Source organism: Pipistrellus kuhlii, unplaced genomic scaffold, assembly GCF_014108245.1.
Source record: "Pipistrellus kuhlii isolate mPipKuh1 unplaced genomic scaffold, mPipKuh1.p scaffold_m20_p_15, whole genome shotgun sequence".
NCBI classification, from domain to species: Eukaryota; Metazoa; Chordata; class Mammalia; order Chiroptera; family Vespertilionidae; genus Pipistrellus; species Pipistrellus kuhlii.
The window spans coordinates 5,806,039-5,828,764 of record NW_023425460.1 but is presented as its reverse complement, the minus strand read 5'-3'; the positions used below and the strand labels follow the sequence as shown (position 1 = coordinate 5,828,764).

Genomic DNA, 22,726 nt, shown 5'->3' with positions numbered 1-22,726 from the left:
ATGGATGTGTCTCAAATCTCTCTCTCTCTCTCTCTCTCTCTCTCTCTCTCTCTCTCTCTCTCTCTCTCTCTTTCTCTCTCTCTCTCCCTCTCTCTCTCCATGTCCTAGGATAAGGATAAAACAAACAAACAAACAAACAAAAAACACAAAACAACCTTGCCTTGTCCTCCCATCCCTCTCTCACTGTGGTTCACCCACACAGGCTTTCTCTGGCTTCCTTGAGATTGTCAGGTTCAACCACCCCAAGGCCTTTGCATTTGCTTTCCTCTTTGGGAGATAGTGTTCCCCACAAAATCTCCCCTCTTTATTGCTCAGATTTTGATATAAAATGTGTATTATTTCTTTATGGAATCTCTCCAACCCTGAGACAAGCCACATGCTCACCTATATTTATTCAGAGCCTTCCTTGAACCTACAAGAATTTGAATCAATGTTTATGTGCTTGATAATTTGAAGAATGTCTGGATCCCCTTCCAGGCTCCACGGCCACTCATGCTCTAGTCCCGTACCCCCTCATTCAGGAGGTCTCCACTCCTGGATCCTGCACCCACTCACCGCACTCATGAGAGAGTCCAGGACGCTGACAGCAAATGCTGTCCCACAGGCAAATGGCTGCGTGAGGTACAGTTCTGTGTCCGGATCATCATCATCGTCTTGGTCCAGAAACTGAACATTAGTATCATTCACTAGAAAAAGCAGAAATAAGAATTAGCTCAAAAAGAACGCCACACGGTCAGCAAAACCAGAGGAAGAGCAGGCTAGTGGTTTAGAAACAGCACGGTCACTGGAAAGGAAAGCATGAGAGAAGCTGTGGATGGGTCTGGGGGTGGGGCCGTGGGGCTCAAGGGACTGCTCCTCTTGACTGTTCCAGATTTCGAGGCCCGAAGGGCAATGCATTCAGGCAGGCTTGCCCCATGGCAGGCTGCGGGAGGACCAGCGCGGACAGTGCTGGCCAGTCCTTTGGTATAGTTTTGGAATCATGACCGAAAAACATCCTGCCGTGTTTTTTGGTAGCCAAGCCCTTTGAGAGGCCGACAGATTTCAAGGATGAGTAGCCAGGATTAGCCATGCTGGATGGTAAGTTGAGCCACAAAGAAAAGAAAGCAACCTATTAAGAGTGAAGAACCATTGGCCGGGAGCACAGCAGAGGCAAAGAGCAAAGATTTCACCCACAGGCAGACACAGCCCACGCCCTGCCCCCAGATCCGACTGGATAGTGGCTGGTGTCCCCAGTCCTGAATCTGGGGGACACCTCACAAGCCATGCTCATACAAAGGCGACCCCACGTGAGGTGTTTGCGGGCTGCCTCCAGCAAGCAGCTCACAGAGACTTGCTCTTCATCTGGGGCCCCTGGGATGCCCACATTCTCCCTTGCCTCTCCTAAACAGCTGTCTTCCCTGTGCCTCAGCATCTGCAGCCCTGGGTGCCCTCAAGGACTCCTCCGGCACGTGCGTGCAGATTGATGGGCTGTGTCACTGAGATGCCTTTAACTTATTAAAGATGGAATGACAAATTAATTTCCATTCCCATCTTGACTTCAATGATCAGTTTTGCAGAGCAAGTAGCAGCGGGGGAAAGACTGTGGTGGGAGAAGAGAGCACTCGTGGTTTCTAGAATAATTATTGTGCTTTTAGGAAAAGAATAGATTCAATTTCCTTTTTCAGATTCCTTTCTAAAGTATCAGCAGCTAATTCTCTTTGCTAGAGTAGTTTTCCCCCCCAAAGTAATATTTTGTTCTGGTATTTAAAAAACACACACACACACACACAAAAAAAACACAATTTTTTTCTAACTTTTGTTTATGTATTGTATGAATCAGAATAAATGATAATAGGATCGAAAGCTAGGCATGGAATTATGTTTAAATGACACTTTCCCTAGAGAAAGATTTTAAGGGGGAGAAATCTTGGCTCTGGTCTTTCTCAGTTTATCACATCCGGGTCCCAATGGTCTCAGCAGCACTGAGTCACAGGCTCGAGGGTGGAAGTGCAAGACTCAGGGTCTGACAAGCAGGCTTTGGCTTCAGGCTCTGCACTAACTCCCTCTATCAATCATCACAGCACACCTCAGTTTCTCCCTCCGCAGATGGGGCATGACAGCCCCTCTTATGAGGTCGCCAGGACACCACTCTGCTTGGCCAGCATCTTGACAGATGTCAGCTGCTCTCAGAATCGCCTTTCTGACACTAGACCTTCAGTCCACCCCTTTCGTCTGGAAATCCCCAGCTTTCAGAAGCCCATAAGGCCTACTCAGGGATCCTACCAGGGTCAAATCATAGCTTCCCTGCTCCCTTCATGTACCCTCAAGCATGCTGTGGGTTGGCCACGGTTGAATCTTCCTACTTTGTGAATCAGAAAATGTGACCTGGGACAACATGCAGAGGTCGAGGTTTTAATTACTTGTCATAGCTCAGGAGGGAGTGTGTATGGACACCCCAAAAGGAAGAGTGTCAGTTACCTCTTTTCATGATGATGAGGAAGAGCTGGTACTAGACTTAGAGGGGCAGTAGCCAAAGCAGGGAGAGGTGACACTAAATTTTCAATGAGCTGGGGTTTGAGTCACTGGTAACAGAGTTAGGGTGTGAGCCAGGGTTCAGTGAAAATCCTGTGCACAGTTCTGGGGTTCCCAGTCTTACGAGGAGGACAGCCTCATCCTATGTTACAGAACAGTCGTTATGCAGGTGCTAAGAGGTGATTAAAGCAATCAACCCAATAGGTACAAGGTCAAATTCAACTGGGAAACAGGTAAGTTGAACAGCTTTTAAATGGTCCTTCCTGTGGGACTTCTAGGGGGCTTGGACTCACCACCACTGACTAGAACTCTCCAAATGGGTGACGACTGGAATATACCACACAATTTTAAAAGTTTGTTTGACCTTGGCATCCTCTGTGGTTCTCAAATTGCATTTGGCTGGGTTGGAGTATGCAGAACACATCTCAAAACATATAGCAGGCAAATAGTAAATGTCTGTGGGGGCTGGGGAGGGGAGGTGGTCAGAGAACGATTGTATGATTGCCCAAGGTGGTCTGACCACTAGAAAAATCGGGCTTAAAGTTGAAGGCACAGGCAATGGGCATCATGGGAACATGGGAAGTTCTCTGAGCTAAGGGGAGACATCTGGTGAGGACAAAGGCCTCAGGAGACTCAATGATGCTCATTGAAGGCCTGAATTATTGCCTCAGATTTAGGACACCAAGCTGTTTCTTTTCTCTTTACTAATCACAGGTCAAGATGTCCTGGCTAGCTGGCAGTGCATGAATTCCAAATGGGAAAAGCAAATCCTAAGTGAGAATTCTGAAGTGCTCTGAAGGCTTCTGAGATAGACACGTTTGCATGGATTTCCCAGCCAGAGGTCGGGCCTGCAGGAGCTCCTGGGCTCTCTGACAACAATAAGATTTGGGGCTGACCATTCCCGAAACCGAGGCTCCCAGCCAACTTCTCTAAACAGGAAAAGACACCTCTTCCACCGGGAAAACAAAAAATAGTGTGATCCTCCTCGACCCGAGTGAATTTGTCCTGATAAATAGCCACATCTACAATAATGTGGTGCTGAGTGGTGGACAATTTATCCCTTAACTCCTAGGCACCTTGCAAGCACGATTACTGTGTTAAAAGCTGCTCTTTTATTTTGAAATATATTTGGGGGCCAAGAAAATGGCATGTTGGTTTCATTTGTGAGTCATTTGAAGGCAGGTGCTCCCACCTCTCTGTCCAGCCCTCCGCCGAGCAGCACTTTGGCTGTCTCTATTTAGAAGATCAATTCCCAGTTCTGAGACCTGCTGCTGACGGGTGCCTTTCAGAGGAATTAACCAAGTCATGGGCGCCCGTGCAAGGGCCTGACAAATGCAGTCATGACCCGGCCCTTCGTCTTCCCGATTCAGTCCACACTGAATCTCCTAGAGCAGGTTCTGGGCCAGCAGGGAGGGGTCAGGGCTGTGCCCCCCGTGCTGCTAACCTCATTCTTGGCACCCTTCCTAAAATCTGCTTCAGAAAGAAAAGGTCCCCTAGGAGCCTGTTGCTTTTATAGCTTCAGAACCAGAGCTTCTGAGAAAGGGCCTCGTGTGAAAGAAAAAGCAAATAAAGTCAGAATAAAGGAAAATAAACAGCTGGAGGGAAGGCACTATCTTAGGTTTCTTATCTTAAAATTTTTATATTTTTCCTTTGGCTTCCTCCGAGAGCTGTGAAGACATGTCAGTCAAGCTGACAGTGTGTTGGAAGAGGAGTGTAAGGGAGAAGGCGGGAGAGCAGGGACACACGTGGAAAAGAAAAAAAAGAAAAAAGAAAGAAAGAAAGAAAGAAACGAAAAAGAAAAAACCACAAGGCCCAGGCCAAAGAAAATGCATTAGAGCAAAGATGCTTTGAAAACAACTGCCAGGTCAGATGGGTGTGATCAAAGATTCCCTGGTGCCGTGTGGGGGGAAATCATTAAGAAAGGCCAGAACAAGACAGTCGATTCCAACCAGAGCCACAAATAAAACGCATTCAAAGCAGTGCCATGGGGTAGCCTTTCTGTTGCAGCCAGCAAAATAAAAAAAAAAAGCTGATGACGGCTGGGAACACCAACAACAGAACAAAAGAGATACTGATGTAAAGGAAAACAGTGCTTCTTACCCAGTTCAGTTATCATTAGAATGTGCGTCCCACTGTTTTTTTCCTGATTGACTGATACCAAAGGCAACTTGCCAGGTTTAGCTAATTGGATACAGCGTTTAAGGGTTGGGGAAAGGGAGTGGAGGAAAGTACAGAAAAAGAAGAGAGTGAGGGAATAACAGAGGAAACATTCTAAAGTAAAGGGACCCGGGACCTGGCCCATAGGTAGGTGGCATTTATAGTGGAAGCAGGGAGTGTCTTGGCCAGGTGAAAAAATGGGATTCCATTGGCCAATCATTGTGGCCCTCAAATCCCCTTCTCTTTGGTGCCCGAGTGGCATTCACTGAACATGACCTTTGTCTGAGAAGTCCAGTTAGGACAGATTAAATGTAGCATTATGGCACATTAGGCCAACACTTCTCCCCAGTTTTCCAAATGGGGTTTGCTGAGAGCTGGAACTTCGTGCCTTGGTGGAGGGTTCTGACTATAGGAGCTGTCCAGAGGTGTTTCCCAGGAACATTACCAAGAGTCCATAGGCTATCCCTTTCCTTCCTTCTTCTCCTTGCCCTGATTGATGCCCCAGTTTAAAATCCATCATCACATATTCCTTTGAAAACAGTGCTTAGATGAAGGAAACTGTCTATTCATCTCAGAGGAAACATAGATCAGTTTTGCCTTTTGCTAATCTGATCTTTCTACACATGCTTTCTTCAATCTCCTCTAAACAAATCCCACTAGAGTCTACTATCTTGAAGGAGCTAAAAACAAAACAAAACAGGCCAACCTCCTCTTATCTGACATGGTTGGAAGAGAGAACCAAAAAGTCTGCCCATGGCTGCCGTTCACTCCTACCTAGTTCAGTGATGATGGGGATGTTGACCCCAGTTGTGATGGATGGCTGACGCAACATCCCATGCACTGGGCTGTTGTCCGGCGAGGTTCTGTCCATTCCCGGAGGTGTGAACCCTGGTGGGAAGGAAAAAGAGAAGGGAGAAAATTCAGTTTTGTGGAGAATTTGGAAATCATGAGAGTTCAGGATATATACACAATTTTAAAAAAATGTAGCATGTGCATTATTTATAGGTCAACAATTCGCATTTCCAGGATACTCTGATGAATTGTTTTTAGAAGAACAGAGTAGGAGACTATTGGAAAAAATTGTAGCCCACTTTGATAGTTCTCTAAAAACCAGTCTCTGCAACAATTGTTGGTCTTGCTCACAGAGTTTTGTCCCCCTCTCTATGCAGGCAGACATGAGAATTACAGCCCAGGGCCTCCTTGAAGTTGGATGTGACCAAGCAACTTAGGAAATGTTCTGACCTATGGAGAGTGAACAGAACCCTGCATATCATCACTTTTGGTACAAATAACTCACCGCCTGTCCTCCCAGACCATGGCAACCATAGAGAAGGCTGGGAAGCAGCCCTGGACAGCAGCCCAGACCCACAAAGCATTCTGAGTGAGGGAACAAGCAATCTGTATTGCTTTAAGACACTGAGATTTGTTTGTTGTCAGCACAGCATGACCTAACCTATCTTGTTATCATAAGCCTATTGATTGCTTATTCTCTTGCCAACGAGGCTTACCTAGGTTTTTGACACCATTCTGGCCAAGGGGAAGCGTTTGACAATCTGCTTGGGGGCTTTTAGGGAGTGTTTCCTTGCTCATAAAAAGAATCACATAGGAAGAGAGATTCTCTTTTAATACACTGGAATTGCTTTTGTGCCTGCAGTGCCTGGAACTGTGGCAGCCAACTCATAACTAGGATGGGAACCAGCTGAGGGCAAAGTCAGATTAATGATATCAGCCTAACTGAATGATTGAAAGACAGAACAACAGGAAGAGCAGTCCTTGAGTTCCTGATGAACCAACTCTGGAACCCAAAACCAACTGACCTCAGGATTTCTTCCTACTGGAGATTTCATACACATACATATACATATACATATACACATACACATACACATACACATATACATATACATGTATAAAATATAATTATATGTATAGAATAATAAGATTTCATATAAATTAATTATATATAAATTTTATATAAATAAATTATATATGTAAACTATATGATTATATGTATATAAGATTTTATATAATTTTATATGAGTAAATCACACATATAAATTTTATATAAATAAATTATATATAAGCTATATACATTTCTATATATATCTATATAACTATATATCTACATGTTTGTATATCTATATATAAAATCTCCTATAGGAAGAAATTCTGAGGTAAGATGGTGTATATATATATATGTGTGTGTGTGTGTGTGTGTGTGCGCGTGTATGCCTTTTGTTTATTAGTTACTTTTTAAAATTAGTTGGTTTTTGTTTTTATACTTGCGACTAAAGTCATCCTGACTGATACATATGCCACTTGCTCAGAGTGGACCCGTGAACTTCCCAGTGTGCCTAACACAGAAGTGGTCACAGTGAACTTGAAAGTAGCCTATTTGGTTTATGATTTCTGTGGTCTGGGTTTCTTTGGGTGTCAGACCCAAATCCCAAGTACATATTAGGATGAGCTTAAGCCAGCCACAACTTCAAGATCTGTGAGGGTGAGAAATTGTCCCAGCTAGGCTGAATGGCTCTTTAAGGATGTGCACAGACACATATGAACATGAGACATTCATTTGCCTCACACATTCATGCAGTGAAAATTAATTTAACTGAGACAAGCACGTGGCAAGTGGGTACGTACCTCAGCTCTGTGCTGGCTGCAAGGCCCCTTCTGCTCCTCTACCTTAGAGGCCAGGCAGACACATTCACTCTGGCTTTTCTTCTTTGCCCCTGAAGGACTGCTATGTGGGCTCATCAATGAGTTGGGGATTTACAGACACAAAGTCACTTGTTAGGTTCCCAAGGACAAAATTCCAAGTAGATTGTGTGGCCAGTCTCCCCACTTACTCTGCCGTGATGTGACAAGATGGGCTTGACTCTGGCATGATGCTGTGCGTGACTCCCTCTCAGGAAGGAAGTGACAGGGGCTCACTAACTGCCTGTTTGGGAGGTGCGTGATGCACGAAATGCCAGGAAAAGATAAAAATGTTTGCCTATTTTCTGCTCTTCCGTATACAAATTTCATGCTATTGAATGCCATACTGACAGAACGAAAAAAAAGTTTTATTTACTTTTCATTCCCTGATTGCATTTAATGATTTTCTTTATATGGACACACTATGTACTGGGTAAGTCATTTTCAATTGCATGGTAGTGTCCACCTTTCTGAACTTTGGAATGTGTGTGTCTCAGCCAACCCCATAATCAAGAACATGCATGTAGAATGCCAGCTGTTTCCTTGCCCCCGAAGAGTGAAGGGGAAACTAAACTGTTTTCATCAGAAGTTTCGTTCAAAAGCATGAAAAACTGCAAGTGACAGCTGCGCACATACAGTGAATGTGACGTTTTTGAATTTCTTCAGCTTGACAAGTAAACACCTTAAATCGGCAATGCTATATGCATAATACATGGCCTGCATTTTGACATCCATCATCAAATGCTGACTTGAGAAAATACGGGTTTGTACGTCAAGGAATAGCACCGTCAAGCAGGGAGAAATGCGGGTCCCATGGTATTAGGAAAACTGTATTTCATTACTGAACCTGCAACGAGCCAAAGTGTCCTTTTATTTCATCTTATTTAAAAATCCCATTTGCAGCTGTGAAAAGACTCAATCCCTTTGCATGAAACCTTCATTTAGAAATGACATGCTTGCTTCAAGGGCCTCTTTCATTTTGCTTTCATATTCCATTTTCTCCTTCAGTCACCAAGCCCAGCTCCATTAGCATCTGCAAACTGACAAACTATGGTGGGGTCCACAGACACCTCTCCATTAAAGGTCCCTCTCTCTCCTACGCATGACCCCAAGGACAGGGTGCTCAGGAAAACATCAGCAACTTTAATGTCTCTTTCTCTTTGGATACTTTTCAAGTCACACATTTTTAAGGGTTAAAAGAAAGACGAAAGACATAGACTCTGCCCTCCTCCTCCTCCTCTTGGGTGTAGATTGTGTTAAAGATGAACAGAATTTATGAGCATTGTTTCTTCACACAGTCCTAATATGGGAGCATTGTGGTTGAAATGGCAGATTCTTTAAGTGATCTTGGAGAGAATGGAATTCAGCCACCTTTGCTCTGGCTGGCTTGGCTCAGTGGATAGAGTATCGGCCTGCGGACTAAGGGGTCCGGAGTTCGATTCCAGCCAAGGGCACATGCCTGGGTTTCAGACTAGGTCCCCAGTGGGGGGAGTGCAGGAGCAGCTGGCCAATGATTCTCTCTCATCATTGATGTTTTTATCTCTCTCTCCTTCTCCTTTCCTCTCTGAGATCAATAAAGAAATATATTAAAAAACAAAAAGAATTAATCCACCTTCCATCTGAAGGGATGAGACAAGCCCGCCTTTGTTGCCACTAGATGTCATCTACCCAGTTTGTCAGAGCAGCAGTTGATAAAGGGACAGGTCCAAATTGTGTCCAGGTCTCTGAATGCCTTCCGCCCATTGTTGTTTGCAGCAGTGGACACATGGTTGGTTGAACTTTAATTCTCTCTCTGCAGGGACATGGAATAAACTATAGGGATTCTATACAACTAGAGAAAGTGAAGCTGGGAAACACTCACTAATTAAACCAACACTTGGGAAACCAATTTTAGGACAACCACTTATTTCCCCAGAATAGGTGAGTAAAAATGAAGACAGTGGAGAGATGAAGTGAAAAATTCTCAGTCAGGAAAAGAGTCAAGTTCAGTGATCTACAGCTCTGGCTCTTCCTGAGGTGGTCTCTGGATTATCTAAATGTGTCTCCATTGTTTTCTGCTGGTTGTGGACGCGGGAGGCAAGCTTTGAGCTAAATGTGGCCTCCAAAGAAAACCCGATTTCCTTAAATTGAAGACCCCTCCCCTTTCCAATCCTCAAGGGCAGATGTGGCCGGCTTAGGTTATCTGTCCTATTCTTGTGGCAGAGGCATAAATGGGCCCAAGCGGGCCCCTTGCCAAGCATGGTCGTTCCCTATGCTGTATGAGAACTTTAGGCCAGAGACTGGGTTTTCTATTTCTTTGAACTTTCCAGGTTGTTTACAGAATGCCGGACAATAGAGAAGAAACAGAGTAGGCTTTATGGTCAAATGTCATGAGTTCAAACTCTGCCTCATCCACTAATTAGACACATAACTGTAAGCATAGCACAAATTTTCTTCAAGCAGCTGATTCTTTGTCTATAGACTGAAAGTATCTCCTATATAGGGTAGTTGTGAAGATAACATCAAATGGTGTGCCCAAAACATTTTGTGCAGCCCTGGCCACTGTCCTCAGTGGTTAGAGCATCGCCTGAGCACCAAATTCCTGGTCAAGGGTACATACTTATACATCTGGGTTCACTCTTGGCTCCCTGTCAAGGTGTGTTCAGGAGGCAACCAGTCAATGTGTCTCTCTCACATCAGTGTTTCTCTCTTTCTCTTCAGCTCTCTCTTCCCCCTCCTTCCCTTCCATTCTCTCTGAAAAGCAATGGAAAAAAATATCCTCATGTGAGGATTAACAAAATATAAAAAAGTAAAAACATTTAGTGCAATGCTTCCTATAAAGCAAGTACTCAAAAATGTTGACTACTGATATTACTATTTTACTAGGTACATGATAAATATTTATGGATAGGCATAGCATTTATCAGCATCCCTTCTCTACACATAAGAAACTGTTGTAGCTTTTCGTAGCTTTTGTTTTTAAGGATAAGGATGCTCAGTCAACTTCATTAGAGAGGGAAAACCTCTAGCCAAAGAGCCATACAGCATCAAGCATGTGGTTTTCATCGGTTTTTGTTTTGTATTTTACTCATTTATTTATTTACTTATTTGGAGAGAGAAAGAGAGAGAGAGAGAGAAAGAGAGAGAGAGAGAGAGGAAGAGATCCATCAGCCACCTTCAGCATGCCCCCTACTAGAGATCGAGCCCGCAACTTGACCTGTGCCCTGACCAGGAATCAAACCAGCAACATTTTGGTGCATGGGGCAGAGCCCAACCAACTGAGCCACACAGGCCAGCATGGATAGATTTTTTTTTTTATAAGGAATTTTCCCATAGTGAAAATCATGGGAAATCAATGGAAATGCAATAAGCAATGTGATTAAAAATATAGCCCAAAATATGTAAGGAGGATTTCAGACATGGGGACAGAATGTATGAAAGGTTCTTACTTCCTTATAGCAGCGCCAGCACCTGTCTGGAGTGTTTTATTTAACACACAATCTTCCACTTCCCGTTTCCACAAGGGCTATGCCAGGGCTAGAAGCACTCAGCCTCTGCCAGGGAAATTACTGGAAGGTTAAGTGACCTTTAGTTAAATTAGACAAGGAAGTTTCAGGATGGCTTTGAATTAAAGAATTTAATACAGACACTTGACCTGTTCTTAAGAAGTGCAAGGAGAAGAGACACTGGAATAAGAAGGTCATCAAAGTTTTATTAATTGTTTGGGGTACTTGCTGCACCCACGCACACAGGCACAGCATCTACCGGCACCATGTGGGTGCAAGCAGAAAAAGACAAGATCTATTGCAGAAAGGTTAGAAAAGGGCGCTTGGGAAATGTAGTCATGAGTGCACTGGAAAAGGAGAAGACTCAATGTCAAGGAAAGACAACAATGTAGATCTAGATGAAGATAATTGAGAATGAAGAAGGTGGGCCTAAATATAAGCTCGAGGAAAAAAAATAGCTAACATTTACTGAGTGATCACTATGTACTAAATTCTGCTCATATAACAACTTTAATTTGCAAAACCATCCTATGTAGATAATACTATTTTACAGTTGAGGAAACCAAACACAGGGAAGGTAAGTGATTTGCTACAGGGCAGATGTAGAGATTAGCAGATGTCAGATTTAAACCCAGGTGCGTTGTCTTCAGACTCCTCTCAGCCTCACACCAATGTTCCTTCTTATTAAGGGACAGAGCAGTACTGAGATTTTTCATGAGCCATGCTCATTTATTCCTAACAACCCTATGAGTATAGGAATTGAAAACATTCCCAATTTGCAGATAATAAAAATAAAATTCCGAGCAGTCTGATAACTTCATCCAGCATACCCAGGTGGTAAGTAGTGGTGTCCGACATCAGAGCCCACATATAACGGCGCTCCATGATCCCTGCCCTCTGAGTGTGATGGTCTCTCCCTCCACCCTGGCAGGCAGGTTTGAGGCCAAAGCTAGTGTTACTCTTATATTGTTTTCACTTTCAAAGAATAAATAGATCACAACGGAGACCCACTGTAGTTATGCTGAACTTGCTTTGGTATCATAGCACTCACAAACTCAGCACATATAATAAATGCTTTATTACAGTACTTCTCCATAGAGGAAAACACAAAGTACTTTCTAAATCTTCCCTAGTTAAGTCCCCAAGCCCTTCCAGGGAGAGAAAGATGAACATTCTTATCAATCATGTCCCCTGGAATAGATGGAGAAATGAAGGTAAGTGCCTCCCCCACCCACAAAGATTTAACATAAAGGTATTGGTTCAAAGGGTGGGCCGAATTATACTTTCTCGTGTGCATATAAATGATGGTTAGAAATCCATATGCTATGTTAAACTAGGGAAATAAATTAAGCCGAGTCATCTAGGTTTGCTGAGACAGGTATTCAATATGACGTTGTAAAAGGGAAAGATCACCGTTAAAAATGATCTATAAAGACATCTTAAAATCAAGAGAAACATCTCATATTACATCATCTATGAGATGAGTTAAATTTCCTCTTAATGCCAGGGAAAGCCAAATGTCAGATGAAGTGAAGATCAATAAAAATATTTTGATAAGTAAATGCAACAATACTATTTAACACATGATTGGCAACTGCTAAAACATAAATTATCCAAATTTCCCATTGCTGCTTATGGGAAAATTATGCAGATTAGAACTTGATTAGGCTTATATCATGAGACTAAATTTGGACTTTTAATCTATTAAGCTCCAATAAATGAGGCATTTGAATAGCTCCCCTGAGCAAGCACAGTAATAGCCACAGCAGTCATTCCGCTGTACGTATGCCAGCACATTCTTCAGAGCCTGAAGTAAAGAAAATGCCATGTATACAAGCATAACCGCTTCCAAACGTGTGGGGGGAACTCCATGTGCACAGGATCGGTCTGGGAAGTAGATTCATGGAAAAGTCTGCAAGAGAAACCTGGCGAAGGGAAGAACTCAGTTGAACCTTCACTGTGTTTTCATAGTTTTCACTGGCTTTGCCATTTGGAGTGCTCAGTCATGAAGGTCAGGCAGCTGACCAGTATGGACTCAATAAAAAACGATTATTTACCAAGGAAGCAGTTTCTCCTGACACTGCCCAACTGACCACTTTCCACTTGGAGCCCAAGATAGAAGGAGCCCCCAATGGGGTGACCGAGGTCAATGTCAGGGAGGCAAGAAGGGGGAACTCCTCTGCCAATTTCAACTGTGTTTTCTGCTTTCTTCAAAGTAACTCATGTGCCGAAACCGGTTTAGCTCAAGTGGTAGAGCGTCGGTCTGTGGACTGAAAGGTCCGAGGTTCGATTCAAGTCAAGGACATGTACTTTGGTTGCGGGCACATCCCTGGTAGCGGGTGTGCAGGAGGCAGCTGGTTGATGTTTCTCTCTCATCGACGCTTCTGGCTCTCTATCTCTCTCTCTTCCTCTCTGTAAAAAATCAATAAATAAAAAAAATATATATATATGAAGTAACTCATCTGCCTGGAGCTGACAGCTGTCCCCACCCAGAGCCTAAAGTGAGTACCTCTTTGCCAACCCCTCATGTTAGAAATGTAAGAGATTTGGGAATCTCGGAATCAGCTGCTCCATTTCAGAGATGAAGAAACTGAAGCTCAGAGCACAGAAGTGATCGAATCCAAGGAAATAGAACCAGAAAGGGCTCACTGGCTGTTATCTGTCCCTCTTTAACTCCTTCAACAGTGTTTGGTGGTCGTGATGGTGGGAGCACAACCCTGTGCCACCCTGGCCACAGAATGGTAACATGAAGCCAGACAGCCTGACTTCACAGAGCCAGCAAGATGGTCCCCAGAATCCTGGCTGCATGACTCCTTTAGAGATGGGCCTTACCCCAAGCTGGGGCCAATCTGTGTTCTCCCCAGAACACTATGCAAAAGGTGTTTTGGATGCAAAGCCAGAAGGATGTAAGAATGGGGCCAGTGGTGACCATGGATGGGGCAAGCAATTCAAGAGGGGCACAGATTTCTGATACCATCCAACCTCCTGGGCTAACCAAATGTGCCTGCTTTTTATTCAAGCCTGTTGAGTTGGATTTCTATCACTTGCAACCAAATTCCCTCAGTAATACAGTAACTGAGAAAAATCTCTGTTCTTGGTGAAATGAGGCATGCAGGTCTTATTTTCTGTTGAAACAAGTGACTGACTATATCTTCAGCCAAGGATTTTATTCATTTCCCATGACCAGTGACAAAATGTGGATCAATGACCCAGCCTTTAATTTCTTCTATTTACAATAAGTAACATTGATATTTTTAATAGTTCTTTATCCTAGAGACCATATTTGAGGAATGCTTTGGAAAGATGATTCTACCTACTGAATAAAGTACCTCATCCTTTTTAGAATTTGCATTTGGGGTCTGAGCTAAACTAAACAAAGTTCTCTATAGCTATTTGCTCATTAAATTTCATAAGATACATTCAGCACTTAGACAAGTCTCACACATATGGAACAAATATATTTGCAAGAGTCTCCAAGCAGACAGTCTCTTTCCTTATGATAAGCTTAAAGGCTTACAGTATCTCAGAGCGGTCAGAGGAAGGAAGGAAGGAAGGAAGGAAGGAAGGAAGGAAGGAAGGAAGGAAGAAAGGAAGGAGGGAGGAAGGAAGAGGGGAAGGAAAGAAGGAAGGAAGGAAGGAAGGAAGGAAGGAAGGAAGGAAGGAAGGAAGGAAGAAGGAAGGAGGGAGGAAGGAAGAGGGGGTGAGAGGGTGGGAGGGAGGGAGGGAGGGAGGGGAGGAAGGAAGGAAGGAAGGAAGGAAGGAAGGAAGGAAGGAAGGAAGGAAGAAAGGAAGGAAGGAAGGAAGGGGGAAATCACAACTTAAACACAAATAAGACTACAGATTTGGAAAAATTATGAAAACTAATATTCACCTGTCTAATGTCTTCCCCAGGGTGACAGAGTGAATCTTCCACAACTTCTTAATTGATTTCTACCCCTCCTAATTGATCTTACAACTTTAAAATAAGATGCACTTTGACAATATGAATCAAAAAACTTAAAATTTTACATACCCTTTGGATTAATCTAGGGGTGTCGAACTCAATCAGAGAAGGGGCCAAAATCTAAAATCCAGCCTAAATCGCAGGCCGAATGGTTTACTGAACAGTCATAAACTGTCATTGTGATGGAAACGCAGCGGAGTGCAGTGATGACAGCGCGGTGCGGGCCACATTGCAAGGCCTGGTGGGACAGATTTGGCCCGCGGGCCTTGTGTTTGACACATGTGGATTAATCAATTTCACATCTGAAAATATATGTTTAGCCACAATTTCCCTCTATTAAAGATCTGATTACTGTGTTCTTCATTTGTGCAGATTAAATAACAATGTTAAATTGGAAACACATGAATGTTTAGTTTTAGGAAACTAATTGTTAAGTATGCATCCACTAAAAACCCAGAAAAACATTTAATGACATGGATAAATGGTCATAATAAACTATTTGTGGAAACATATAGGTCACATACTAATATGAATGATTTATTTTGAGGGGGAAAGTATCTAAATATACAGAAACAAAACTATTGTGTCAACTTCTAGTGTCTAAGTGATAAAATGATAGGGAATACAAATTTTATAAAATTAATGTTTTATTTGTGCAATTAGAATACAAAAAAAAAAATCTCTCACATCGATGTTTCTCTCTTTCTATCTCTCCCCCTCCCTTCCACTCTGTCTAAAAATCAATGAGAAAAACATCTTGGGTGAAGATTTAAAAAGAAAAGAAGAAAATAAAAGAAAAGAAGAACAAGGCTATAAAGAAGTTTACGGGGTTCCCAGTTCTCCACTACTGCAACTTCCCACCATGTCATCAGAGTTGCTCAATCTTGGAGCAAACGTGCCAAGTGCTCATGTGACTTTAAAGAGCCCCACAAACCCACAGTGCTGCATGCACATGGCTGAGGAGGGGAAAATGAGAGCTGGGTCCCAACACAGGAGACTGGCCCTTGCTGATTCTCATCCCTACTCCCAGCACGCCTTACCCACTCTTCCCCTCTCTCCCCTCTTCCCTCTCAACCCAGCTCCTGCCCTCCTTCACCTCCTCCAGGAAGACTGCCTGGTCTAACCTGTCCCCCAGGGAGAGAGAGATGAACATTCTTATCAATCCATTTTGATAAGATGAGCATTCTTATCAATCCATTAGTTACTCATGATGATGTCATCCTCTGCACTTTCCCATTTCTGTTATTCACTGTTTTGAACTGTATGGATTACTACTAATGATGTAGGAATTACTAGATAGCAATTTTAATGTTTTCAAAACATCTTTAAGGTTCTCTCTTTTAAAATCTGCATACCTGTTGGATTCTTAAGTTCAATATGGCACAGAGTATGTCTTTTATTTATTATTATTATTATTAAATCTTCATTCCTGTCCTGGACTCTCCCTCCTCGCTGGCACCACAAGGGGACAAAGACCTCGAAGGCCGGGTCTCTTCTTTCATGCTGGATCACATTTCCCGTAAACCAGGGGCGCCCGGTGCCAGGGGAAAGGTAGATATACAAAGCGCAAGACAGCGATATGAAGTGGATGCTCATAAAACACCATAGAAACCTCCCTCGTGCTGCCAAGACTATGTACCATTTTGTTTCCATTACATCAATTTTTTTCTCTCCCCCTTTTGTGGGCATTAATCAAAGAAATGCAAAGAGCTCATTAAAGTGATAGATTGACTGAAAATGTAACCACCTTTACATTATAAACAGTTTCTTTATGTGCTCGGTGCCATGGGCTTTGTTTCTCGGCATTTGTCATGCACTTCAAATGTCCCTTCACGTCTGAAACACTCAGTGCCAAATGGGCCCCAGTTGTTTGGTTTAGCACGGACCAATGGCCAGTGTAGCAAGAAGGAGAGCTATGAAATCACAAGCAAAGGAAAACACCCATATCTTAAGTGCACAGAAAATTAAGTAGTTGCAAAAGATGGATTTGCCAAGTGATCCAAGACATGGCTGTGCAGGTCAGCAAAGCAGATCCCATCACCAGCAGCATCGGGCCAGCTGTCTCTGAAACGCTCTCAGACAGCGCCCCGCAGAAATAGCAGCCCAGCTTCCAAACATGTGATAGTCCTTTAAAATGGAGCACTAAATTTCCTCTTTTAAGTTTTAAAGGCTTTCTTGCGTATATGTTGTTTATGCTGGCAGATGACTATATAACTAGAATCTTGGATCTTGGGGGTCAGGCAGTCTCTCTCTCTCTCTCTCTCTCTCTCTTTCTCTCTCTCTCTCTCTCACACACACACACACACACACACACGCACACTTTTATTAAAAGAAGGGGTTGATCGGTGCTAGCTTGATTTTGAGCAACTCTGTTTACTCCGTGATCAATGTCTGTGGACCACAACCTGAAATGAGCCATAACGTCACGGTTAAGAACTCAAATGCTGGAGCTAGACTCCCCGAGATTGAGTGCTGCTTTTTTTCAGTTGCTAGTTGTTGTGATCCAGGGCAATTTATTTAAATTCTGTGTCTCCATCTCCTCATCTGTAAAATGGAAGAGTCGCATGTCATGGAGATTAAGTAATGATACAGGTAAACTGCTTACAGCAATGCCTGGCCCTTTAAAAGTAACTCATTTACAATGATGAAGACAATGATGAGGATGCCCATGATGATGATGACAATAGGCTTGTAATGCTGACAGAGAAACAGAGAATCAGAAGACCTGGGTTTTGGCACTAATTTCTTGTGAAAACTTAGGGGGAAGCACTGTCTTATTCAAACTCGGTTTTCTCATCTATAAAATTGAGGCAGACAAGCAATGCCCTAATCCCTTCTAGATCCAAAAACTTTTTTTTTTAAATATATTTTATTGATTTTTTACAGAGAGGAAGGGAGAGAGATAGAGAGCTAGAAACGTCGATGAGAGAGAAACATCGACCAGCTGCCTCTTGCACATCCCCAACCTAGGATGTGCGCAACCAACGTACATGCCTTTGACCGGAATCGAACCTGGGACCTTTCAGTCCGCAGACTGACGCTCAACCACTGAGCCAAACCGGCTTTGGCTGGATCCAAAAACTTTATCATCTCGATTCTGGGGCATCATATATAATATTGCAACCATAATATAATAACTCTGGGTTTCACACTCAATATTCAGGAATGACCTCATGTCACCCATGTGATTGTGTGTATGTTTGTTTGTTTTAAAAAAAATAAAAGACACAAGCTTACTCTTGCAGTACCCTGGCACACAGTCTGCATCAACAAACACACCAATATATGTACATATATGTACACAAGCGACACACACTAATGCCCTGCACCATGACAACCCCACAGTTTACGTATTACAACTCAAGGCATGACATCAAATCTACTCTCAGGAGCAGCCCATAACACGTGCTCCTCCCTCCAGGGACCCTCTTCCACTGTGTGAACACAGTCCTGGTAACTGCTCTGGTCCTCAGTTTCTTCATCTGTAAAGTGGGGATATCATTAAGGTCCATTTCGGCTCTTGATGATGCCTTTTTTTTTTTTAAAAAAAGTAAACAGGTACAGAATAAACTAGCAAGGTGAGTCAAGAGAGTCTCTTCAGAGGCTCTAGAGCAGACCTTGCCTTTCAATTCAATTTTATACCTTTGCCCAGAGAATGAATGAGATTTCAGTGCCCAAACCAATGAGAAGGATGTACTTTCTCCAAAGTTGCTGTAATGGCTGAAAAGGCCATACATAACCATTTATTAAACAAACAGTATGGGCTAAAGGAAGAGAAACTGCCACAACGAGGCCCCTGGGGCCTGTAGGCACGTACATAACAGTGGGACTCTCTCCTAATCCCGGCAATACATCACCAGTTGTTCCATTTCCTTGAAGTTATCTTCATAATCAAGATGCTATCCCAGCCATTGTGGGCTTGAGAACTATTTTTAATTTTAATTTAAAGAGCAATTAAAGAAAGACAATGGATATACAGGATAATAAAGTAAGTGATTAGCAGCATGCAAATGACAGAGGCTTAATGATTATAAGGTTCTAGTCTCCGAAGGGCTTCTGGAGAGAAAGCCCTTTTTCTACATGTGGTTGTTCAGCTAATGTGCCTCAACCCACAATTACAACATTGCTGACACCATTAGCCAGTGAAACAACATCACTTCGAGAAATCCTGGTTGCCTCATTAAAATGGAAAGGGTCAGGTAATTTACCAGCATTGTATGTCTAGTTTCCTTGTTGGTAATTAGCAAACATTACCCAGCACGGACTCCCGCTGGGAGCTGGAGAAACTCTGTGAAATATTAAAGAGGAGAGTCTTTATATTTCACTGGAACATTGAAAAGAGGTGCAGGCATATTCTCCCTGTCACCCCCTTGCCTTTGGGATCATGGTTAAGAAGCTGGAACTCTGTCTTAGAGAGAAATACACAGAACGCACTGGGCCATCACTGTCCACATCGATACCGAGACTCCCGCTCTAGCCTGGCCAACAGGGTCTGTGTCCATTTACAAGAGGGGGTGGGGTGGGGAGGACAGGAAAATTACAAACCACGTGTTTATTGTCCTTACTTAGGTTTTTGTGAATTAATCTCCCTGAAATAGAGGAAAGAAGCTATAAAAAGTTTTCTCTTTGGAACGCTTTATGATTTAAATAAGCACCAGAATTGTTTATTTGAAAGTTATTTATATGTATTTTTAAATGTAGGGATTAAGGAAATATATCCCAGGGCCCTGACTTCCTGCTCCCCTGACTCCTAATGAAAGCTTCTACAGACATCGGAACCCAGACCCCGCCTGCAACGCCAGCCAACACTTAGTGCGTTGTCAGAAAGCAGAATGGGATCTTATTCTTTAAATGGAACTTTTGGAACATAAAACACATTCCAATAAATGTGAGCAGAAAATTATGAATTCATTAAACTACTTTGGTATCTTGTGCTATATATAATATTTATATTCCGACTACTGTAAAATATGCTTTAATATCTTCAGGCAACTATAAGGACTTAAATATTTATAAAATGGCTAAAGATAACGTATGGCCCTCTTATTCCTACATACAGATGATGTAAGGCGTGCAATCAAAGACAATAACGCTCTCTGCCCATTTGTCATCTTAAAGGAGCCGATCAACGCGCCATCCCTCGTGTGCCATCTACATAAGAGTTGTTGCCGACACAGGCAACTCCAGAGGACTTTGCGCCTTAAAAACTACCCAGAGTGCTATACTTCACAGAAAACAGAGCTTTCCGAAAATGGAGACAAAACAATAAATTTGCAGGCAAAACAGCTCCAAGAGGGACTTCAAAATCCTGCCGTATTTATCTGTGGGACATCTGGGAGTGGGAAGCATTCTGATTTAATATTTCATAACATATAGGCCATTGCTTGCTAGCATGGTGTATAATTAATGCCCATAAAAAAGGAGGGTTTCCTTTAAAGATTCCTCAGGTTCCTTTATGCAAATAAATAAGAAAGAGACATGCCTGGACTTCCTTTAGAAACGTGGAAGAGCTTCATACAATCCCAATAAGTAGAAAGCCACCATGAATGTATAATCATCTGGGGCCTATTAGGAGTGGGTTTATAGATTAAGTGTGAAACTTCAATCCTGACATGCTCATTATTTATCATCCTTGCTTGTCCTGAGACCCAGGGTCTGATTGATTTTCAAAAATTTTCCATTTCCTAAGCCCATTAGCATCCAGACAACCACCTGCACCACCTGCCTTGATCCCCCACCATGCGCACTCTGGTTTATTTTCCCCGCTCCTTCTCCATCAGGATGGTGTAAGACTGGGAATCACCTGGAAGTTCATGAGTCAAAGTTCATTTCTCCGATGCCCTGCACTTCCATAACGCCCATTCTATGCCTTCCAATTAGTATTCTCAGTGAGAGAACCGAGAGACAAAGGGTATCAATAGTTGCCACAAGCCTACTAGGTGGCATTGCTGGCACTCAAACCAGGCTGACAGTTCCAGAGCCCACGTGTGCTGTGATTTCAACTTGACTGAAAAGTGCTCATTCTACCTTGATGTTTTATCAACCTATCCATGGCCATCAGCTCTGGATTCTCACACAATCCCTCAGGGTACCTGGGTGGGGCCACTATAACAAGCCCCACTTTATAGAGGGAGAAATAAAATCATAGAGTGCTTTTCCAAAGTCAAATAACACACAACTTGACAAAAGTATGATTTGAAACCTACTTCCTTGACCCTACACTCTGACAGCCTGTTGTGATTCACCACAATAACTAGAGCAATAAGGCCATCACTGAATTCCCTCCGCCCAGGCACGGGGGCACCATTGGCCAGCCTGCGGCTGCGAAGCGTGTCCACCTCCGCGTGGCCAAGAAAGCTCTCCGAAGCCATTCAAAGCTTCCTGGAGCAGAAATAGAGATGTTGTCTGCCCTTTATATATCTACTGTAGGTCTCAATCCTACAGCATCCCTGAGGCCCTGGATGAGGGCCATCCAATAGGACCTGCAATGAGGCCAGGGGTGATCTAAAGGAATAAGATGAGTTACACTAGAGAACGCTTGGACAAATCTGACCTCAGCTCCCACTGACAAGTTCAATGTCTTCAGTCTTTGTAACACTTTCCCAGTGTTCAGCTGTCAAGTGAGTGGAGAGTGAATGAAGCCTACAAGGAAAGGATGGGATATTTAATAAAGACATCAAGCTGCTTGATGGCATTTGAAGGCAAACTAAGACAGAGAAGGCTGCAAACAACAGATAGCAGGATTAAATCATTTATTTGCTCACTCCACAAACCTCTACTAAGCATCTACTAGGTGCGAGGTGTTGTGTGAAGTGTTTAAATATATTTCTGACCGTTGGTGAAAGGGAGAGGTCAGTAAAACACAGAACAGGCTGTTGCTTTGAGGGCCTACCCAGTTAGCAGTGACTTCCCCTTGTGGTCATTTCCTTTGACACCCCGAGAGTCATAAGCCCCCTCAGTTATGTCATTAGTAAGTGCATAACCAAGAGCCCTTCTGTGAGTACACTTGGTCTCGCCTTCTCTCCAGCCTCGGCCCTTTTCTGTCTGCCCCTTTACGTGGGATAATCCTGACTATTTTCAAATTCAACTCCATTTACTCAAACTATAAACCATCCTCAACCCAAAGCAACCTCTGCCTTCTCATAACATATTGTGATGGTGTGGCAACATCTGGTGACACAATATCTGGTAGAAAATCCTTACAGGGTGCTCAATGACTACTATGCTGATCTTCTAGAATTTGGAGACTAACTTCTTCCAGAACATTCCACCAATAAATATAGAATCATTTATCCTTTAATATTCTATAAATCTGTAACTAAAGACATTTATAAATCAGTTGGTTTATTTGCAAGGCAATTTTTAAGAAAAAAAAATGGTTTTAGGAATTCACATGAGTTTTTGCCTGTAAAATAATGAAGACAAAAACGCATGGAGTAGATGGCTGGGCACGGTTGTTAGCTTCAGGCATGCATACTGTCCTCACAACATGTGAATTAAATGCATGTTTCAAAAAATTACAAATGATTCACATCAGGCATTTTACACAGTACTTCAGAATGTTTAGATTGTATATTGTTAAACATGTACACTCAAGTAGTACCATACTACTTATTCTGAGTATCTGCCTATACACTGAGTGGCCAGATTATTATGATCTCTGAACACATAATAATCTGGCCACTCAGTATATATATATTAGAGGCCTGGTGCAGGAATTCGTGCATGGGTGGGGTCCGGCCAGCCTGGCCTGGGGGAGGGGACATGGGCAGTTGGACAGCCTGCCTGCTGGTTGAACTCCTGGTAGAGGGGACAATTTGCAATTAGCCTTTTATTATTCAGGATACACACTGTGAGGCCAGATTATTATGTGCTCAGAGATCATAATAATGTGGCCACTCAGTGTAGATCCCATTAGCATCATGAAAGCAAA

The 22,726-nt window shown here is 43.0% G+C and overlaps 1 protein-coding gene across 27 annotated transcripts in view; it reads right to left on the bottom strand.

Annotated features, from left to right (window-relative positions):
• Positions 1 to 22,726, bottom strand: part of KCNMA1 (potassium calcium-activated channel subfamily M alpha 1) — a 669,206-nt gene that overhangs the window by 25,558 nt on the left and 620,922 nt on the right. For 14 of the 27 annotated variants that reach the window (XM_036438142.2, XM_045581694.1, XM_045581695.1 and 11 more), the window contains 3 exons: positions 5,443 to 5,556; positions 4,612 to 4,692; positions 556 to 686 (listed from right to left, as the gene is read on the bottom strand). In XM_036438142.2, coding sequence (XP_036294035.1) covers positions 556 to 686; positions 4,612 to 4,692; positions 5,443 to 5,556 — 326 coding nt within the window. The remainder of the gene's footprint in view (positions 1 to 555; positions 687 to 4,611; positions 4,693 to 5,442; positions 5,557 to 22,726) is intronic. The other 13 variants (XM_036438114.2, XM_036438115.2, XM_036438128.2 and 10 more) reach the window with 1 other exon arrangement.